Below are 17,600 nucleotides of genomic sequence, written 5' to 3' on the forward strand. Positions count from 1 at the left end.
CCAAGCATGAACGTGTACACACAATAAACACATGTACATACATCAGCAACAACTTCAAAAAAACAAACATACCCATTATATCACGGATGTTAAAATCATGGCCCCCTGGGCCTTAAGTCTGACACCCATGTAATATTTGATTCCCTTCTGCCCTGCTGCTGGACACGGGGGTTGGGGTATCTGTGGACCAGGCTTATCCCAGCACATCTTATGGATGCTTGATGGGATTGTTTGGGGAGATGTTTTGGGGTGATGTGGAAGCAAACACATCACCCCACCGCTGTCGGGTAGTGTCCTTTCAATGGAGTAGGGGTCTCTGTTGTTCACGTCACCCACCTGTGATCTTAATGCTAGAATATGTGCAAACATTAAGCTAAGGTAGAAAGTTGGCTAAGACTGGGTGAAAATGTCTGTAATTTGGGGGTTTCCTCATATCCTTGTTTTATAAGAATACTTTAAATAAATCTATTTTTGTTTATTTAAACAAAGACAGAGGCAAAGGTGTTAAATATAAAAGTCTAATTATTCTAACACCAAAATTCCCCAAAATTTGAGATAAAAAAAAAGATTTCAGTAATTCTTTATCGCAGATATCGACGATCTTTGGCTCTCACCTACATAGTGTAATTCGAGACTTTTGCACGAGACTTTACGTAAAGGGGAAGGCTGCACGTGCGAGCGAGAAACGTGTTGACCTATATATTATATAACTGGACAGTCACGTGGCGCTTGGCTCGTTAACCCATTTAAAGCCCGTCGGCAGGGAAAGTAGTCCCGTGCACTTTAGACACCCGGAAACATCGCAAGTGGACAGGAAACACCTTAAGACGCCGAGACACACGACATTATACGCGCTTAGGCAGGGATAGTGACGGTTATATGACGTTAAAGTGGAAAGCTATCAAAAATGCACAGCTTCGAAAATGACTTTTTATGGCCCAGTTTGTAATGAGAGGTTCTGTTGGATATCGCTGCAAGCAGGCAGGTGTGCTTTTCAGTTGTTTATTTGTATCGTATTCACTCCTGTCACACATGGAAACCTATATGAGTCCTGGCGGTCTGTTTTCGGCCCTGGATGTGTATGTTTTCGGGGCGCAGTGACTTGTACTCCAGGTTTAATTTATTAATAACAGGCTATTTTGTTGGCTCTGTTGGCTCTTGGCTTGCTATCCTGCTTGTGACCCCCTCTGTGTTATAATCATAAAGACAAAAAAACATCTTTCTCACCATGGTGCCATGTTCCACCAGTAATGTGGTGTGAATTTTACCCTCACGCAGCAGTAAAACAACCTTATCAGCCCACATGCAGATACACTGCTTCGGTAAGGGCTCTTTAACCTCTAATTCAGGATGTGTTTCCAAGGTTTTGCCATCCTACTTTGCTTAACATGCTTAATAATCAGCATAAATAATTTAAAATACAAATGTCTTAAACTTTAAACTTCAAATTCTATTTATTTAAAAAAAGAAAAAATATAAAGCAGCTACTTAACGGGTAGACAACTATGGATGCACGATAATAACTGGGTTGTGACATGGCAATATCATCCCTGCATCAGGTGCACTTACGAGAACTTACATAACCTAGTTGTTGTGAGCTCTCTGCAGTAACCTGATTTCTTCATGGACACCAGGAACCCGGTTTCTTAATCGGGGTAAGGGATTATAGAAAAACCCGGTTAACACAACTGTGTTTTTGCAGGGAGGAGGAAAAAAAGGTGAATTCTTGGCTTATCTTATTCTAGGCCTGGCTCGTGTTCAGGAGTCAATAGGGAAAGCACTGTGGTGGGATGGCAGGAGAGATCTGCATCACTGGTTGTAAAACATAAAATGTACAGTGAAGCAAATACAAATGTTATTTTTAGTCCCCATACAGTTAAGTAAGCAATAATCATTATGTTTTAAGCTGTTCGTGAATAATATACCTGCAAAATAATCTAAATAGACCAGATTTAGAAAGATTGCTTTTAAATGTGCAATCAAAAAGCTGTTCAATACATCCCTAAAGTTAACTTTAAGGTGGCAAATATCTAAATATCCAAACACATGGCAGCAACTCTGTGCATTTAGGCATGTAGACATGGTCACAACGACCTGCTGAAGTTTAAAGCGAGTATCAGAACGAGGAAAAGGGGGATTATGAACGTGGCGTGGTTGTTGGTGCCAGACGTCTGAGTATTTCAGAAACTGCTGTTCTGCTGGGAATTTTCCCACATAGCCATCTGTAAGGTTTACAGAGAATGGGCTGAAAGAGAGAAAATGTCTAGTGAGCAGCATTTCTCATTGTAAAGTGTCTTCTTGATATCAGAGGTCAGATGAGAATGGCTAGACTGCTTCAAGCTGATAGGAAGGCAATAATAACTCAACCACTCGCTACAACTGAGGTGTGTAGGCGAGCATATTTGAATCTATTGCACATCAAACTGTAAAGCAGATGGGCTTCAGCAGAAGACCACACTGGGTGTCACTCCTCCACCGACAAACTTTGGGTACCTCAGAACCAACTGAGCACAATGCAACACATCAGCAGCTCAGAACATCTCAAAGTGGTTTATTGGTGATAAAAGGGAGCTTACTATACCCTTAAGGTGTCCAGAGTCACCAGATCTAAATCCAATAGAGCACCTTTTGAATATGGTGGAACAGAGTGCCCAGTGAGTGTAAACAGCTATCTATACAGTGTATACAACATGTAGCTTCAGTAGCTAGCTAGCTAAACCACAACATCCATTCATAAGATTTTGATCAGCAGTAAAGCTGCAACAAGAGCTCCCTCTAGTAGCGGCAATAATCATAGCAGGAAGACAATGGATTGACACTGCTTGTGCCTCTATATCAGGGGTAGGCAACTCCAGGCATCAAGGGCTGGTGTCCTGCAGATTTTAGATGTGTCCTGGATCCAACACAACTTATTTAAATGGTTAAAATACCTCCTCACTATGTCTTGAAGTTCTCCAGAGGCCTGGTAATGAACTATTCATTTGATTCAGGTGTGTTGACCCAGGGTGACATATAAAACCTGCAGGACACCAGCACTTGAGGCCTCAAGTTGCCTACGCCTGCTCTCTATATTATAAGAGTTTGATGGAAATGTCTTTTTGAAGTTCAAGTTTTGAAAGTTCTGATTATCCATTGTGCAGTGACCCGCTCAGTGTTGTAACTTAAAACGATGACCCAGGTCAGCGCTGCAAAAGTTATAGTCCTCGCAGTCACAGACAGTAGCACACCTTATGTTCTTCAAGAGTCATTTTGCAGCCTTCTCCACAGGCGGCACACAGGAAGCCCTGCTGGTTTAGCCTTAGGTGTTTAAATAAACACTAACAATCCATTTTTATCAATGTGTGATCACACTTTAGTCTGATTAGAGTTCAAGCATTCATTTATCATCCAGTATGAACCCCCCCCAAACATTGAAGAAATCTTAAGACATGAAGTGTTTAATTTTATTATTTTAAGCATTTTATCAACATAAAAACTCAATGATGTGAATGAATATATTAATGAGCATTTCCTCTTCAACTCCACACAGTTGCCTTCAAGTGTCTACAACAATATGTACACATCATTACACAAAATATCGCACGACACAGTATTGGCCTGTGGAGGGTGGTTTGAGAACCTTAATTTGCCTCATCAAAGGGAAAATTTCAAATTATTTGCCAAATCACTCGGAAGCTTTCTTAGTCAATGTTAAATATATTTCTTGAAACATTGGGCAACAATGACATGTCTGACACCAAGGCTGAGTCGTCTAGGCTGGTTTGGTCCATCAGAAGTAAATTGTCTGGCTTAATGAACGATAAAAGTGAAACATTTCATGAACTCGACCTCGTGAAAAAGCCACAATAATTCTATTCCCTTTAGATAAAGTGACACAGTAATGGATTTCAAGTCAGTATGTATATATAAGAATTGTATGGATACCAATAGAAGATTTACCCTCAGTTTTCATGAAGAAAAAAAAATCTATCACAAAACAGAGTTAGGACACTGAACACCAGAAAGTATCTACTTAACAAAAACTGCATTTTTAATCACTCGTGCAGTTGCACACACACTCACAGACTAGCTTACCATGAACAACCTCTACTGTTTGGCTGTGAAACAGGAAGCTCTGAATACAGCACTCGGGCGCTGATACCCAGGTTGTGTCAGAGCATTCCAGTGATTAGACAGAACCTTGAATGTGCAGCGGTAGCCATCAGCAAACACAATCCGCTTCTAATGTATGGGTCCTGCTCCTGACCTGTTGTACCCAGGTCTTAGCCCCATCCGTGTCAATTAAAAACAGTCCATAGGGTTGACTGTGTGATATGATGCAGATTGTTTTGGCTTGTGTTTCAAGGGCATCACCAATTTTCATAGGGAGTATTAGCCTCCCTTTATGGACAGGAGTATAGTGTAGTCTGGTGTTTTTCTAGAGGGAGAAGTCTGAAAACTTTACTCTGATGATGTCACAGTGATGTCACCAGACTATGAACTTTAAAAACAGGCGGTACAGAGTTTGGAAGACACAAGCTTTGGGAGATAGAAAAACACCACATCATATGTTGCATTATAGAATATGTCAGGTTTACAGTATATCCTGGCATCAAGTTTAATACCCCTTTACATTTGAGGTCAAACAACATTTAAAAAAAAAATTTAAAAAAAATCCTTTTTTCAGTATACTGAACATTCCCAATGAATCCAATTCATCAGCATTTTAATGAAAAACAAGGAAATAATAAATAACAGAAAAAATATTCACGCATCTGCCCTCAAAATCCTTCATTAGTCATCATATGTGTCATCACATTTTCAGCAGGACTAGCTTGAAGGGGAAGGGGAAAAATATAAATGAAATCAATCAGTTGTAGATGCACTGTCTCCGTCATCCCTCAGAAATAAGGAACACTTTCAGTTTCATAAAGGATTCATTCCTGTGATGGCTACGGCTGAACTGCGGTAAAGTCCTCAGTAGATTTCCCTTCCCTGCGGGTGAACCTATAGATATCCTAATTGAGAAACATCAATCTCCCGCACATTCATTTTCTCACATGTGTACAAATAGAAATGGCAATTTATTCCATAACCAAGTTTAGCTCTCCTGGAACCCTTTTTTTCCCTTCTTTGCAGGTAGTTTTAAGTTAAGTGCAGCAAGCGACAGCTACATGTGAATTTGTGAGGGTCAGAGTTCTTTGGTAAGCATTTTTTAGCACTGTGCCTTGTCCCAACTCTGAGCACACATGAAGCTTAAATGTCTTGTTGAGAAAGTGAGAAAACAGCCTCAGATCTGCTGTTCATGGTAAAAGGTATCCTTTTCTAGACATTTAAAAAAAAAAAAAAAAATGCAGGAACTTGAATACACAAAGATCCACTGTGTTAATCTACAACTTTCATCCTTACTTGTCAAACAAAGACAAACTGTTCATTGTGTTTTCCTTGACACATATTTTATGAGTCTCCCGTTTATTACCTAACCTATAAGCCACCTGCTTTTCTGTAGTCCTGTTGTTTCTTACTGCTTTATCACCACAGATATGCCTTATCACTCTGCAGACACATCAAATCGAAACATCAGTGCTTTCGCTTACTCCTTTCCACTTTGAGTCAAAACAGTTGGTTATAATGAATGCCGTCTTATTGGTCTCACCTATATATCTGGTTAAATATTTATCAGCTCTATGAAAAGGCACTTTGCATGTTTTGTCGACCTAAGAAAAAAAGAAGCGATTGGCCCGTGCACTGATCAGAATTTCAAATAAATCAGAGGAAATAACAAGTACTTTAGCACTGATCTGACCAAAACTCAGATCAGAAGGGGCACGCTCAGCAGTTTGTTTGGCAATGCAAATAGGGCAACACGCTGCAGAAACTGATGTCCAGCACAGGGTAAACTGCATTTCATTGTTTCCTGGCAACAAGCTGTTCTTATGCGAGAAAAGCAACTGTGCTGAGACAACGCTGCAGGCTGGGTTCCCCTCGCTGAGCTGCCACAAACTCACACGGTTTCACTAGCACGAGGGTTAGAGGATGGTTCCAGCATGATTTGAGTTTTTTGCTCATTTCTTTTAGATTTTCTATCCTTTTGATGCTACTGATTTTGAACCAGGCTAACAGCTAAATGCTAATAGCTAGATTGTGAATGCAAAGTCACTTTTTATATATAGAGAGAATTTTTTTGTTACACTTTAAGTGTAAAGAATGCTCTACAGTGGTGTTACATGCTAACATCAGAGTGGCAATGCTAAAATGTTTAACGTGTTCACCACAGTGGTTTAGTGTATTAGCATGCTAACATTTGCTAATTAGCATAAGACAGCAAAGCTGAGACTGTGAGAATGCTGCAGCTATCGCTAACTTTAGAGGCCTCTGTCGCATAAACTTTGACCCGATGATGACACTAGACGATGTTACACCTGTCCAATCATTGTTGGACCAACTATACCTTGAGCCAGCAGCACCGTTTAGCTAGCATTATCCAAACTACAACTATCCAAACACATAGCTTGTGCTGTTAACCTAAGCCGTTTTACAGTTTTGATACCAACTGACCTTTAATTGGGATCCATTACAACTTTGTGAGCTAATATTTTAGTTCTAAAAAAACTTTTTTTTTGTTTGACCACTAGACAGTTGGCTCCTATATTCTTCAGTTGGGGTTAACTCTTAATTACACTTTGGAAAGTCAGCAAAAAAAAACACTGGAAATCATGCTGGAACTTGATAACAGAGTATTGGATACAATAAGTGAGGGGTTCCTGATTTTACCAATCATCCAGAGTTTGACTACAGTGTATAGAGCTCATTTTCAATATCAGAAATGCAGTTTGCATCTGACTAGCCACCAGTGTAAAAACTTATGTTAAAAAGTTTGAGCAGTCATTTGAATTCAAGCCTTGTTCTCGTGTATGTATGTATGTATGTATGTATATATATATATATAAAATTAAAAAAAAAAACAACTTCTCCAGAAGCAGTATGCCGCTGAACATGCAGATATGCTGATTTAGTGTCCTAGTTAGTGAGCTGGCCTGAGTGCTATGGCTAAAGACGGCACGTGTATACAATATCAACAACCGAGGTAATGCGGTAATGCTCTTTAATTTCCGAGTTCTTGGCTTTCTTGCCGCGGCTGAGCAGACCTAAATAACTTATGATGAAGGTTAAATTTAGACTGAGAGGCTGACAGCGCAGCCTTCAGCACCAGCGGGGCTCCGGGGCCCGACCCTGTGTCCGTAAACGTCTATTTTTCTCCACCACACCGTCCACCCGTTTGAGTGCGTCAAGCCTTCCCTGCCTTCATGTATGTGGGGATGGTCCCTCGCTGAGTCAGGCCCTCAAAGCGTTTGTAGGTGTAGTTGAGGAACACCCAGTCCTTTGATTTGAAGTCTGGCTCCGTTGCGTTAGCTGTTTCACAAAGACAAACAACAAAAGCAATTTACCACTTGGGGGCACCACAGACTATGCAATGATATCCCCCCTCATATATTTTAACACATTACAATATAAAATATGACTTATTTAGACTGAGCCCCTCAGTCTGTATCTGAAACAAGCCATTTTAGCTCTTCTTCCTTTTAATCCAGCTGTGTTCTGACTGGTTGCCCTTTGCAAACATAAGGTCTGACCAGCAGGTGGGTGAAGCTGCTGACCATTTTAGAGATATTCACTCTGAATGACATACCTTCAAGCCTAAGCTTTTGGCTCATAAAAACTGTATAAAATATAAATAAAAACAGAATGCAATTATTTGCAAATATAAAAAAACCCACATTTTACTCACATTAGAACATATGAAACGTAAAATGTTTAAACTGAGATGTTTTAGTGTTTCATGAAAAATATTAATGCATTTTAAATTTGATGGCAGCAACATTACTCAAAATATTTGGGATGGGGCAACAAACATAAATGGCACTGAAAGGAAACAGTTGGAGGAACACTTTGCAAGTAATCAGAGTAAATTGGCTACAGGTCAGTAAAACGGTGAAGACTTTGAATATCTAACTTACAGTACATGATATTACCACAAGATTCAGAGAATCTGGAGAAATGTCTGTGTGCACGGGGCTAACAATCAACAGTGGATGCACATGGCCCGCAGGGAGCTCTGCATTAAAATCAGAAATTACTGTGTCATGGAAATCACTGCACGGGCTCAGGAACACTTCCAGAAATCATCTTCTCTGAACACAGTTCACTATGCCATCCACAAATACAGGTTAAAGCTCTATCTCTCAAAGAAGAAGCTATAGGTGAGCAAGATCCTGGAACTTCTCCCTGAGCCAACACACATTTAAAGTGCAAAGCTGTTGTGGTCAGCCCATTGAAATTTGAAATTGTTTAGAATGAACACCTAGTCCTTTGATCCATGTCCTTTTCCAAACACATGAATGCACTGAGAGGAATGGTTCTGTATTTCCAAACCAGCTCCTACTACACTCTGAGATTTTCATCACCATCAGTGGCAACTAACCATGACTAACCGTGCCCACTCTTCCAACTTCTCAGTAGTATGTCGATTGTAAAACACACGACAATAAAACCGGACTGTCTGTGTATCAACACAAACTCATAAAAAAAAAAAAAAAAAGACTCTGCCTGGTCCTCACTATGTAGATCAGCCCACAAGCTGGTCCTGTTAACACCTCAGTGTGTCCCTGCAGTTCAAAGACTCCTTGTTGTCACCAAGTCTGTGGGGCGGTGGAGTCAACAAGCTACCGAGGTGAGGCCGTGCATGGCTGCTTTGACACTACAGACTGACACGTGCACTGAGATCCACATGGGGATGACATCAATGGCATCAACTATTTAAACTTCTGATTCCAACATCCCAACCAGGACTGTGTCGTTTTCCTAACGAGCAGGATTGACAAACTTAGCCAAGCCAGCACCATCATTGGCCAAAATCTGGAGGCATTTAAGTCAGTGAGGGGACTGAACAAACTGCTCTAATCATGGACAATCCATCACATTCACTCCGTGTTATAGGATCAATAAAGTAAATGTAAAAAATTACTGCATTGTGTCTTTATTTTTGCTTCAGACAGTATCGCAACATTTTTGTAGCTTGGGTGCTTTATGACAGGAAATACAGAAAGGTGGAAGATAGATATAACACAGTTGTTTCTTAGAGCTTACAGAAATGATGAAATGTTAAATTGGACTACAACTTCTGCTTTTGTTGAGAACTGCAATGACTCATCTGTGGTTTGTCATGCGATGTCTGAATCTGATGAAAGGCTAGTTAGTGTTCCTAATCAGGATTTTCCTCTAGCGGCGACAGAAAAGCTTTCAGAAAACAAACCTGGCTGAAGGATGTCCGATTCAGGGAAGTCATCAAAGTTAGAGGTGTCGTCAATACTTTTGATTTCTATGGAGATGGCGGCTGGCCGCTCCCTGTAGAGAATCATCAATAGAAATAAGATGCGTTGCGTTTTTCACTTTCCCGAGGGGACTGCATTCATAAGCAGCAGATATGCTCTTTTGTACCTGATGTGCTCCCAATCCACCGACTCAAAAAACTGGTGGCTCTTGATCTCGTCCACGCTCACTGCTCCGATCCGGTTCTCTGCATCTGTGCAAAACCTAAGACACAGCAGAGGTTTTCTTGGCATAACTTCACCTGCTTCCAAGCTTCACGAGGAAGAGATCTGAAGAGGTTACATCCCCAGTAGTACTTGTAGAATAAGGAACAATGTAACTGCTTAACCCACACATGTTGGCTTGTAGCTTCCATCAGAGTCATCATCACGAGAACCAAAGTTGTTCTTTGTGCTGCAAGTTTGTGTAAGATTTAAATTTTTTTCTGAATATCTAAAACACACAGGCAGGAAAATGACCCCAAAAAAGTGTTGAAGCTTCAATGACAGAAATTTGTTAGCTTCTAATTATCATCACAGTTAGCCAGATCGACTACAGTGAAATGAAGGAAAAGAAAAGCAGCTCAAGCTGCAGTTTCTCCTCTGAGAATAAAGGCTCAGTCTAGCCAAACATACAGTTTATACCTTAATATCAAGTCTTTGGCTCTCTCTGAGATGGGAACTTCAGGTGGGAAGACAAGTGTTTCCTTCCAGTTCATAACCTTCCTGTACGTCTCCTGTGGTGTCTCTGAGCAGAAGGGCGGATAACCTGATAGAGAACCAACAAGTATGTTATAACATCTGTGGCAGAGCAGTTGATATTACTGACTCTTCTGACAGGATAATCCAGCCGAGTTAATGATTGTCTGTCAAGAACCTGTGGGTACTTCAGTTTTTCTTTCATTTACATCCATTTAAAAGCTGCAAAGCATGAAAGAGTCTTTGAAATATTAACCCAACAGTGGCTATTTTTCACAGCAGGAACTTTTTCAAGGAACCAGAAACTTATGAGAATCACTACATTTCCATCACAGGGACCTGGATCTAAATAAAGTTCCAGGGAAATTATTTTTTCTTCCACAAAAAGTCCCTGCTCAGGTTCCAGTACTTTCTGTAAGTTCAGGAAATCCTGCTCACAAAGTTCCATATACTGCATTTTTGCCATTGACAGCAGATGTTTGATAATAACATTGTAAGCTATCAGTTGTATTTGTGTAAATGCAATTCTTCAAATCGTCCTATATTGGTGCCCTCTGTGTGTGTCATGCTTACCGATGAGCATCTCATACATGATCACACCCAGAGACCACCAGTCGCACAGTTTGTTGTACCCCGTCTGCATGAACACTTCAGGAGCGATGTAGTCTGGCGTTCCCACAGTGGAATAAGCCTGAAAGTCACACCAGATGAGAGGTGAAGGTTTTTACCTTGAAACGTAGAAACAATAACATCAAGTTTACTGTAACAGGGAGATGCTTTCTTTATTATTCTGCTGTCTGTAGTACACCTACTCTTTTCTTTGAAAGCTTCTCATTTACAGTCATGTGAAAAAAAATGTTTTCACATCCCTGTGATTCAACAGCCAACTTTAGCTCCAATAAGTTGAAGTACTCATTTTCAGTATGACTTCATCAGTCTCTCACATTGTTGTAGGGGAATTTTGTCTGACTCTTTATAACATTGCTTCAGTTCATTTATGTGCAGCTCTATTTAGATCCCATCACAGCATTTCAATCAGGCTGAGGTCTGGACTTTGACTGAGCCACTGCAACACCTTGATTCTTTTCCTTTGGGATCATCATCCTGTTATATGACCCAGTTAGCTCAAACTTGGACTCCATTCTGGTATACAGAGGAGTTCAAGTCCCACTCATTGACTGCAAGGTGTGCAGGTACTGTGGCTGCACATCACACCTCCTTTAACATTCATGACAGTTAGCGTGTGGTGTTTGTGCTGATATGCTGTGCCTGGTTTTCACCATTCTACAGGCAAACAAGCTGCCAAAACTTCTGCTTTTATAGAATTTTTAATAATAATACAATTTTTGAAAAGTTACTTCTGTCACTGACACAATCAGTCAATTTTCTGACTTCAATTCAGGAGTGCCATTCCTCTCTCCTATAATTTGTCTAGTAAAATGCCAAAATTATACCAGCTGTCTCCGGTTCTTCTTCCAGGTCTCTGCTTTCCTCTTGGAGTTCATATTTTGAAAGGCTGAAAAATAAAGAAAAACAACCATTAAAAAAAATTACATGAAAAGTTTTGTTTCTAATAGTTTTGCCAGAATTATTGTTATGTTATTTTGTTGAGGATGTCATGTTCGTGACTCACAGAAATCACTGGGCGGGTTGTGCGTCAGGTTCCTGTAAAATTCTGTGCGATGAGCTTTCTTCAGCCCAGTACACAGGCCAAAATCTGACAGTTTCACATGTCCCTGTGAGCAAATGAACATTTAATTAAGGAGTCTGCATCTTACAGATTATGATATCGGAAATATGGAAACGTCTCTGTGAATCTGCATGTGCTTTTGTGTTTCTGTTCTCACTCTGGAGTCCAGCAGCAGGTTGTCTGGTTTGATGTCTCTGTGGATGAATCCCAGCTGGTGGATGGAGTCAATGGCCAGTACTGTCTCTGCGATGTAGAACTGAGTGGCCTCTTCAGAGAGAGTGTCCTTCTTCATCAGCAGTGTCATCATGTCACCTGGCAAAAAGGTCAGACCTTTTAGATCTGAGATCCTAACATCAGGTGACCTGAGATGGTCTGTGGATTTTGCCAGTACTAACCTCCAGGCAGGAACTCCATAATGAGGTAGAGGTTTCTCTTGTCCTGGAAGCTGTAGAACATCTTGACCACCCAGGCACCATCTGCCTCAACCAGAATATCCCTCTCTGCCCGGATGTGAGCGACCTACGGGGAGAGCGCAGATACAGGATCCTGAATGCAGCAGAACAAGTATGGCTTATTATCCTGGAGAACTGTGACGCAGGCAAACGCATTACCTGTTCTTTCTCCAGCATGTCTGCTTTCCTCAAAATCTTCATGGCATAAATGTGGCCTGTGTCTTTCTTCTGTACCAAACGCACCTGAGGGACACAGCATCAGTCAAAATCACAAAGAGACACCTTTTTGATTACAGTCCCACAATCCTGGAGGCTCGAGTTTTGTTTTAGTTTTTTGTTTAAATGTACCTCTCCAAAAGCACCTCGTCCAATGACCTTTAGGGACTCAAAGTCATCCAAACCGAGTCGTGTCCTCTTCAGTCGTAAAAACTCTGTCTCCTTTCGGGCATGCTGAGAGCGCCGCATTACTTTCTGTAAAGAAAACAGATTTGTGAATAAGTCTAAGAACGAAAAGAGAAAAGTAGGAATTATGTAACTAAAGTACAAAGCGTACTGTACCTCCTCATCTGGTAAACCTTCCTCTTCCATGGCCTTCTCCAGTTTTTTCTGCCTATGAATAAAAACAATAGATTCCTTTAAAAAAAAAAATGCAAATAACACACAAGCTTCCTCATGATACACAAATTAGAGCGGAGAGGAAAAATGAAAAAAGGGGGGAAAAAAACAAAACAAAAACAGGAAGAGATTCGATGACCTCGGACGTGTCAAATCTTGAAAATGAATCCCCCCCTGTTTATGGAGGGGTGTAAACAGGGACCCAGCCTTCTTTTACAGGAGCCACTGAACTGTGACGCCTGGACAAAAGATCGACTCTCAGGTAACGTGAGAACAGAAGTGGTCAGATTCCCTGTGTTGTGTTCACACCTAGGATGAAACGTGTCTGCATTGTTAGCTTTTCCAGTGGTTAGTCGGAGGGACACTTGATGCGTGCATAACCTAAGCATTTAAATGGTATGATGCTCAGTTAGTAAAGGAATAAAAAGTTCTATGCAGTACCTCATCTCACGCTCTTCGTGCTGGGTGAGCAGAGTGCTGTAGAAATTTTCCAGTGTCAGCTTGGCCACTGTCACCCTCTCTCGGGTGTGGTTGCTCATGGGAAGGGCAGCTGCAGTCCCTCCCGTCATGGCCATACTATCCTGCAAGACAACAGAAACAATAAAAGAACAAAGATCAGATTGTGCACATCAGCGGACCGATGTGCAGGAAGTATCTGTACTATCCACTCCACACTAACGTTTCCAAAGATATAGACAGACATGTGCAAACTCCATAATCAGAGCGCCGCGAAAGTTTTCTCCCCACTGCCAGGTAGGAGCTCGACTGACAGCAGGTAACCTCAGGGAAGGTTTAAAATATCACCAGGATACAGGCCACACCCAGAAATTCTTTGTCTGTGTTTTATTTTCCTTTCAATTTTAACATAAATCAATAAACTATAACAGAAACAAAGGAGTTCAAAGGAATTTCCTTTGAAACTGTCACTCTGACTGCTTTCTAAACTAATTTTATGCTTCCACACAGTCAAACACAACAATATAATATGCTCCGTTTATTATCTTACGTCTGTTGATTCGGTCCTCTGCTAAAATTTGACCTTGCAAGTCTTCACTCCATGCATTCAGCTTGTGAAGTAACTCTCATAGAAACAGAATATAAGCAGATTATAAAAGCTACACTCTGCCCGTCCTGTTTGCAAACTGTGCTGTATTCTGCGCGGCCATGACAGTGTTTCCACCACAAATACTGCAGCCCTCAGGTAACGACGAGGGCGTGGACACACCTGTATCTGAGGTACGATTACACATACTCTATGAACTGGAAAGGGATTGCACACCACCATGACTGTCACGGCAGACTTACCATAAAAGTACTACACTACATAAATACATGTAGAAGGATGACAGTAACATTATTCCTGGCGTGCCAAGTGTCTGCTTTAGAGCAAACAAAAAAGGTCTAATGTCAAAATAGAGCCAGACCGTTCCATCAGTCAGCCAGTACTTTTAGTTTATTTTTACTATCCACATAAGTGTTATCACATATGCGCCAAAATAAACAGCCCTGCCTGTGCACAGCAGCTCCGACTCACTGGTTTACTACAGCCTCATCCCTGTCTGCAGCACCGCAGCTGACTGGATGATGTTTCTGAGTCAGGTGTTGTCGCCATGATTGGTAACTAAGCAGATTGTTCAATACTGTATTTTAATGTGTAACCAATGGCAGGGTGTATCAAAGAGGCGTTTTCAAAAGGCTGTGCTTTTTTAAAGTAATGGACATGGAAGCTTGTGGCAAATACATGGCCAATACATTTCTTGAATTTAAAGTTTTACACACAAACATGTTCACAAGTGCTCAATGTGCTCCAGATAGTAAACTGGACCCATACTTTTGCAAGCATGTATTGAGCCACTGCAGCCACTGCTGTTGCTCCCTACCAGCAACTACGTGAAACTCACGAAAGTGTTTACAGTCGTTGCCAGGCTAACAGCTGCAGAACCACATGATTCTGTTTGATACAGCCTGTGCTGTTTGCACATGTTAGTGATGCCTCAGGCTGCTTTTTCATATCTAATACTGTGACAGTGAGTATCTACCAAGCTTTCCCAACTCATATCATCTGCTAATATGCTGCCTGTGACAGAGTTACCTTTATGGCATGTTGCTCAAACTTTAAAATTTAAGAATGCAGGAAGGATTTCTCAACATCAAATCTAGTATTGTTTAGCCACTACTTCAAAGAGGATATATTATTTAAACCTCCGAAACTCTGACTCCATACCCATCCACTGGTCTGGATTGGAGTCAGAGAGGTTTAAATAACACATAAATAACATATATTCATATAAAATGTGAAGGTGGACATAAGTTTTGTACGTTTAACTGTATTTTTTAGTTTTACAGCTTTTCCTGCTGATAAAGACCTCTCCCATGGCCATTCATACTACACCAGAGTAATTAAGTAATAGACAAAAAAAAGTTTTTCATTATAGAAACTGGGAAACACTATTTAAATTTTACTTCTTTTTCTTAAATTATGATGTCTCAGGGATTACATGTGTAGTTTACACTGACAGAAAGTAGAGTGTGGTCCAGCCCATTTAAAATCAAAGAAGGCTGTACGTGGCCCACAAACTAAAAAGAGTTTGACATCCTTGAATTAAGTCATTTCAGCCATTCTTGCCATGTGTCATGTGCCATAGATACCAGTGTAATATTACTGGTAATTACCGTAGCTCATATTGTCCACTTTATCAGCCAAAGCAGTTTATTAGTGTAACTGCAGCAACAGCACACTTTATAGAAAAAGCAGGCGTTACCAACACTGGCTTTACTGTTTCAAACCCTTGCGTGTTGTAAAAGTGACAATGTACATTCATGCCAAGGGTTCAGCTCTGGAACAGATCCCAAGCAGTGTAGCCTTAAGTCCAGATGAAAGAGCTTGAAAACGTTCAACTACTTGGGAAGAGTTTTCTCTACAAAGCCCTCATGTGGGTGGAATGAAAAGCTCAGGCAGCAAAAGAAACATACATGCACGTGAGGCTGAGGCCACTAGTAGTTTAAACATAATCAGAGACAAATGATCATGCTAAAGAGCACAAGAAAGGAAAAAAGAAGAAAGAAGTTTGATTTTCCCCCAGCGAAATTCATAGAATATAAAAAAAAACAAACACAAAAACAACAGACTGTGAACATATTATGTAACAAAGGAAGTAAGGAAGGAAGAAGAAGAAGGGGGGTCGTGTATATCATCAAAACATTTCAGCAGTTCGCTATCAGAAAAGGTATGAATGGGCTTGATTAGCTCACAAGGAGATAAAACAGCCCTGCAGGCAAAAGATAGGACCCGTGTTTCGTCTAGTCACTGGTCTTTTTCCCGTTATGGCCCCGCGATCCCACAACAACAAGACATTTCCTGACTTCTGAGAAAAGTCCTGAATCACTGCTGCAAACTGGGAGGAAAACTGGATCAGTAGCAAACAATGGCTTCTGCGTTAGCGAGGTCTGTGCTGATGTACCTGCACCACAGCACACGCTGGGAGCTCAGCAACTCTGAACAAGCACACTTACACTTGTGCATTCACGTGGGCAAGATGTGGTGCAACTTTTTTAAGGTTTCCATCAGCTATGACTGGACCTCTGTGTACTCTACCTGCAAGCACACTTTTCTTCATAAAGAAGTGGATACCACACCACCTCAGCAACTACTACAAACTACTACATTAGAGGTCACTCACTCTGGGACAAGTTTATTTCTCTGTGACTGCAGCTAATATTTCAGTTACTGACTAGATTTATGATTTTGACTGCTGATTAGGCACCGGCTAATGGCTGGGCCTTACTTAATAAGACTGGACTTAAAAGAAAGTGCATGAATTATAGACATATACCTCCCTATCCCCACCATTAGACGACTTTATTGACACGATAAGAGCACTCTGGAGAAAAAGGATACCGTATTAGCTAACCCAAAGTGTAGGTTATCACGGAGCTATCGTTTAAATGCATAAACAGGAAGGGGGTCACATCCTCTGCATGTAGTCAAAATGTCCATCCAAATATTGTGAAATAAAAAAAAAAAAAAAAAATTGCTATACTACAACTATGCACCACTGCCTTAAATAATCAACAGATTTATAACCATAAGTATTAAGTAAACAAATGACCAGTAATATTATGAGCTGGTGTAGTATTTCATATCTGCAGGTGGTTTGTTCAAGTGGTGTTGCAATAACCCAGCAGAAGCTGTTGCTCATTTGCTGTGGGCTTGTATGTATACCACTGTCTACTAGGGCTGCCACAAACGATTATTTTGATAGTCGACTAGTCACCGATTATTTTTGCGATTAGTCGACTAATCAGATCATCATCCATTGGACGTACAGCTTATTGCACCAGCAGCATCTGGTCTTATATAACTATCATTAGCTTACAGCTTGAAGTGTTTGTGCTAACTAAAAATAAAGACAAGATGGTAGTTTATTAATTTTTAATGAAATTTGCAGATTGTTTCGGTGAAGTTTAATAAACTCCTTGCTTTCTAAAATATAACAGGACACCGGAGTATATTCTCCAGCGTCTCACACTTCTGATAATCAGCTGTCTGCTTGACAGTTTTAGCTGTGCAAAAACTATAACTTTAATCTCAGCCAAACCGATTTACTCAGGAACAAATAAAATACTAAAGAAAGCCAAACAATAACATTTTTAAGTTATCTAAGTGACTTATATATATGTTTAACCTGACTAGCGGAAGACAGCGGTGGGTTTGAAAACGATTTGCCGGGGGAGTCCGGTGTTCTCATGGCTCTAGTTAGCCTTGCCCCCGCCTAGCTAACGAGCTAGTGGGTAACA

General features: G+C 40.7%; 1 protein-coding gene across 2 annotated transcripts; it reads right to left on the minus strand.

The window, feature by feature from the left end:
* Nucleotides 1-6,881: 6,881 nt before the first annotated feature.
* On the minus strand, nt 6,882-13,553 carry LOC146649168 (serine/threonine-protein kinase 38-like). Of its 2 annotated transcripts, none has more exons than XM_085386638.1 (14): nt 13,505-13,553; nt 13,245-13,384; nt 12,747-12,798; nt 12,537-12,659; nt 12,348-12,431; nt 12,132-12,255; nt 11,894-12,048; nt 11,680-11,782; nt 11,501-11,562; nt 10,620-10,737; nt 9,993-10,116; nt 9,478-9,573; nt 9,293-9,384; nt 6,882-7,392 (listed from the first exon to the last, which is right to left on the minus strand). In XM_085386638.1, exons 1-14 carry the CDS (start codon nt 13,517-13,519, stop codon nt 7,268-7,270), a joined length of 1,413 nt encoding a protein of 470 aa, XP_085242764.1. In that variant the 5' UTR covers nt 13,520-13,553; the 3' UTR covers nt 6,882-7,267. The 2 variants fall into 2 exon arrangements, with proteins under 2 accessions (XP_085242764.1, XP_085242763.1); XM_085386637.1 differs by having other exon boundaries at nt 13,483-13,553.
* Between the last annotated feature and the right edge of the window lie 4,047 nt (nt 13,554-17,600).

Source organism: Rhamphochromis longiceps, linkage group LG17 (genome assembly GCF_057381845.1).
Source record: "Rhamphochromis longiceps isolate RC_006_pf linkage group LG17, R_longiceps_female_GT1.1, whole genome shotgun sequence".
Taxonomy (NCBI): domain Eukaryota; kingdom Metazoa; phylum Chordata; class Actinopteri; order Cichliformes; family Cichlidae; genus Rhamphochromis; species Rhamphochromis longiceps.

Excerpts from the sequence above, each read along its gene's own strand:
- LOC146649168 (XM_085386637.1), bottom strand. The coding sequence starts at position 13,506 with ATGTCTGTCTATATCTTTGGAAAC. Across the intron at positions 13,385-13,482 it reads CTGTCTATATCTTTGGAAAC|GATAGTATGGCCATGACGGG; the intron begins GTTAGTGTGGAG and ends GTTGTCTTGCAG. Across the intron at positions 12,660-12,746 it reads AAGGTTTACCAGATGAGGAG|AAAGTAATGCGGCGCTCTCA; the intron begins GTACAGTACGCT and ends TTTTCTTTACAG.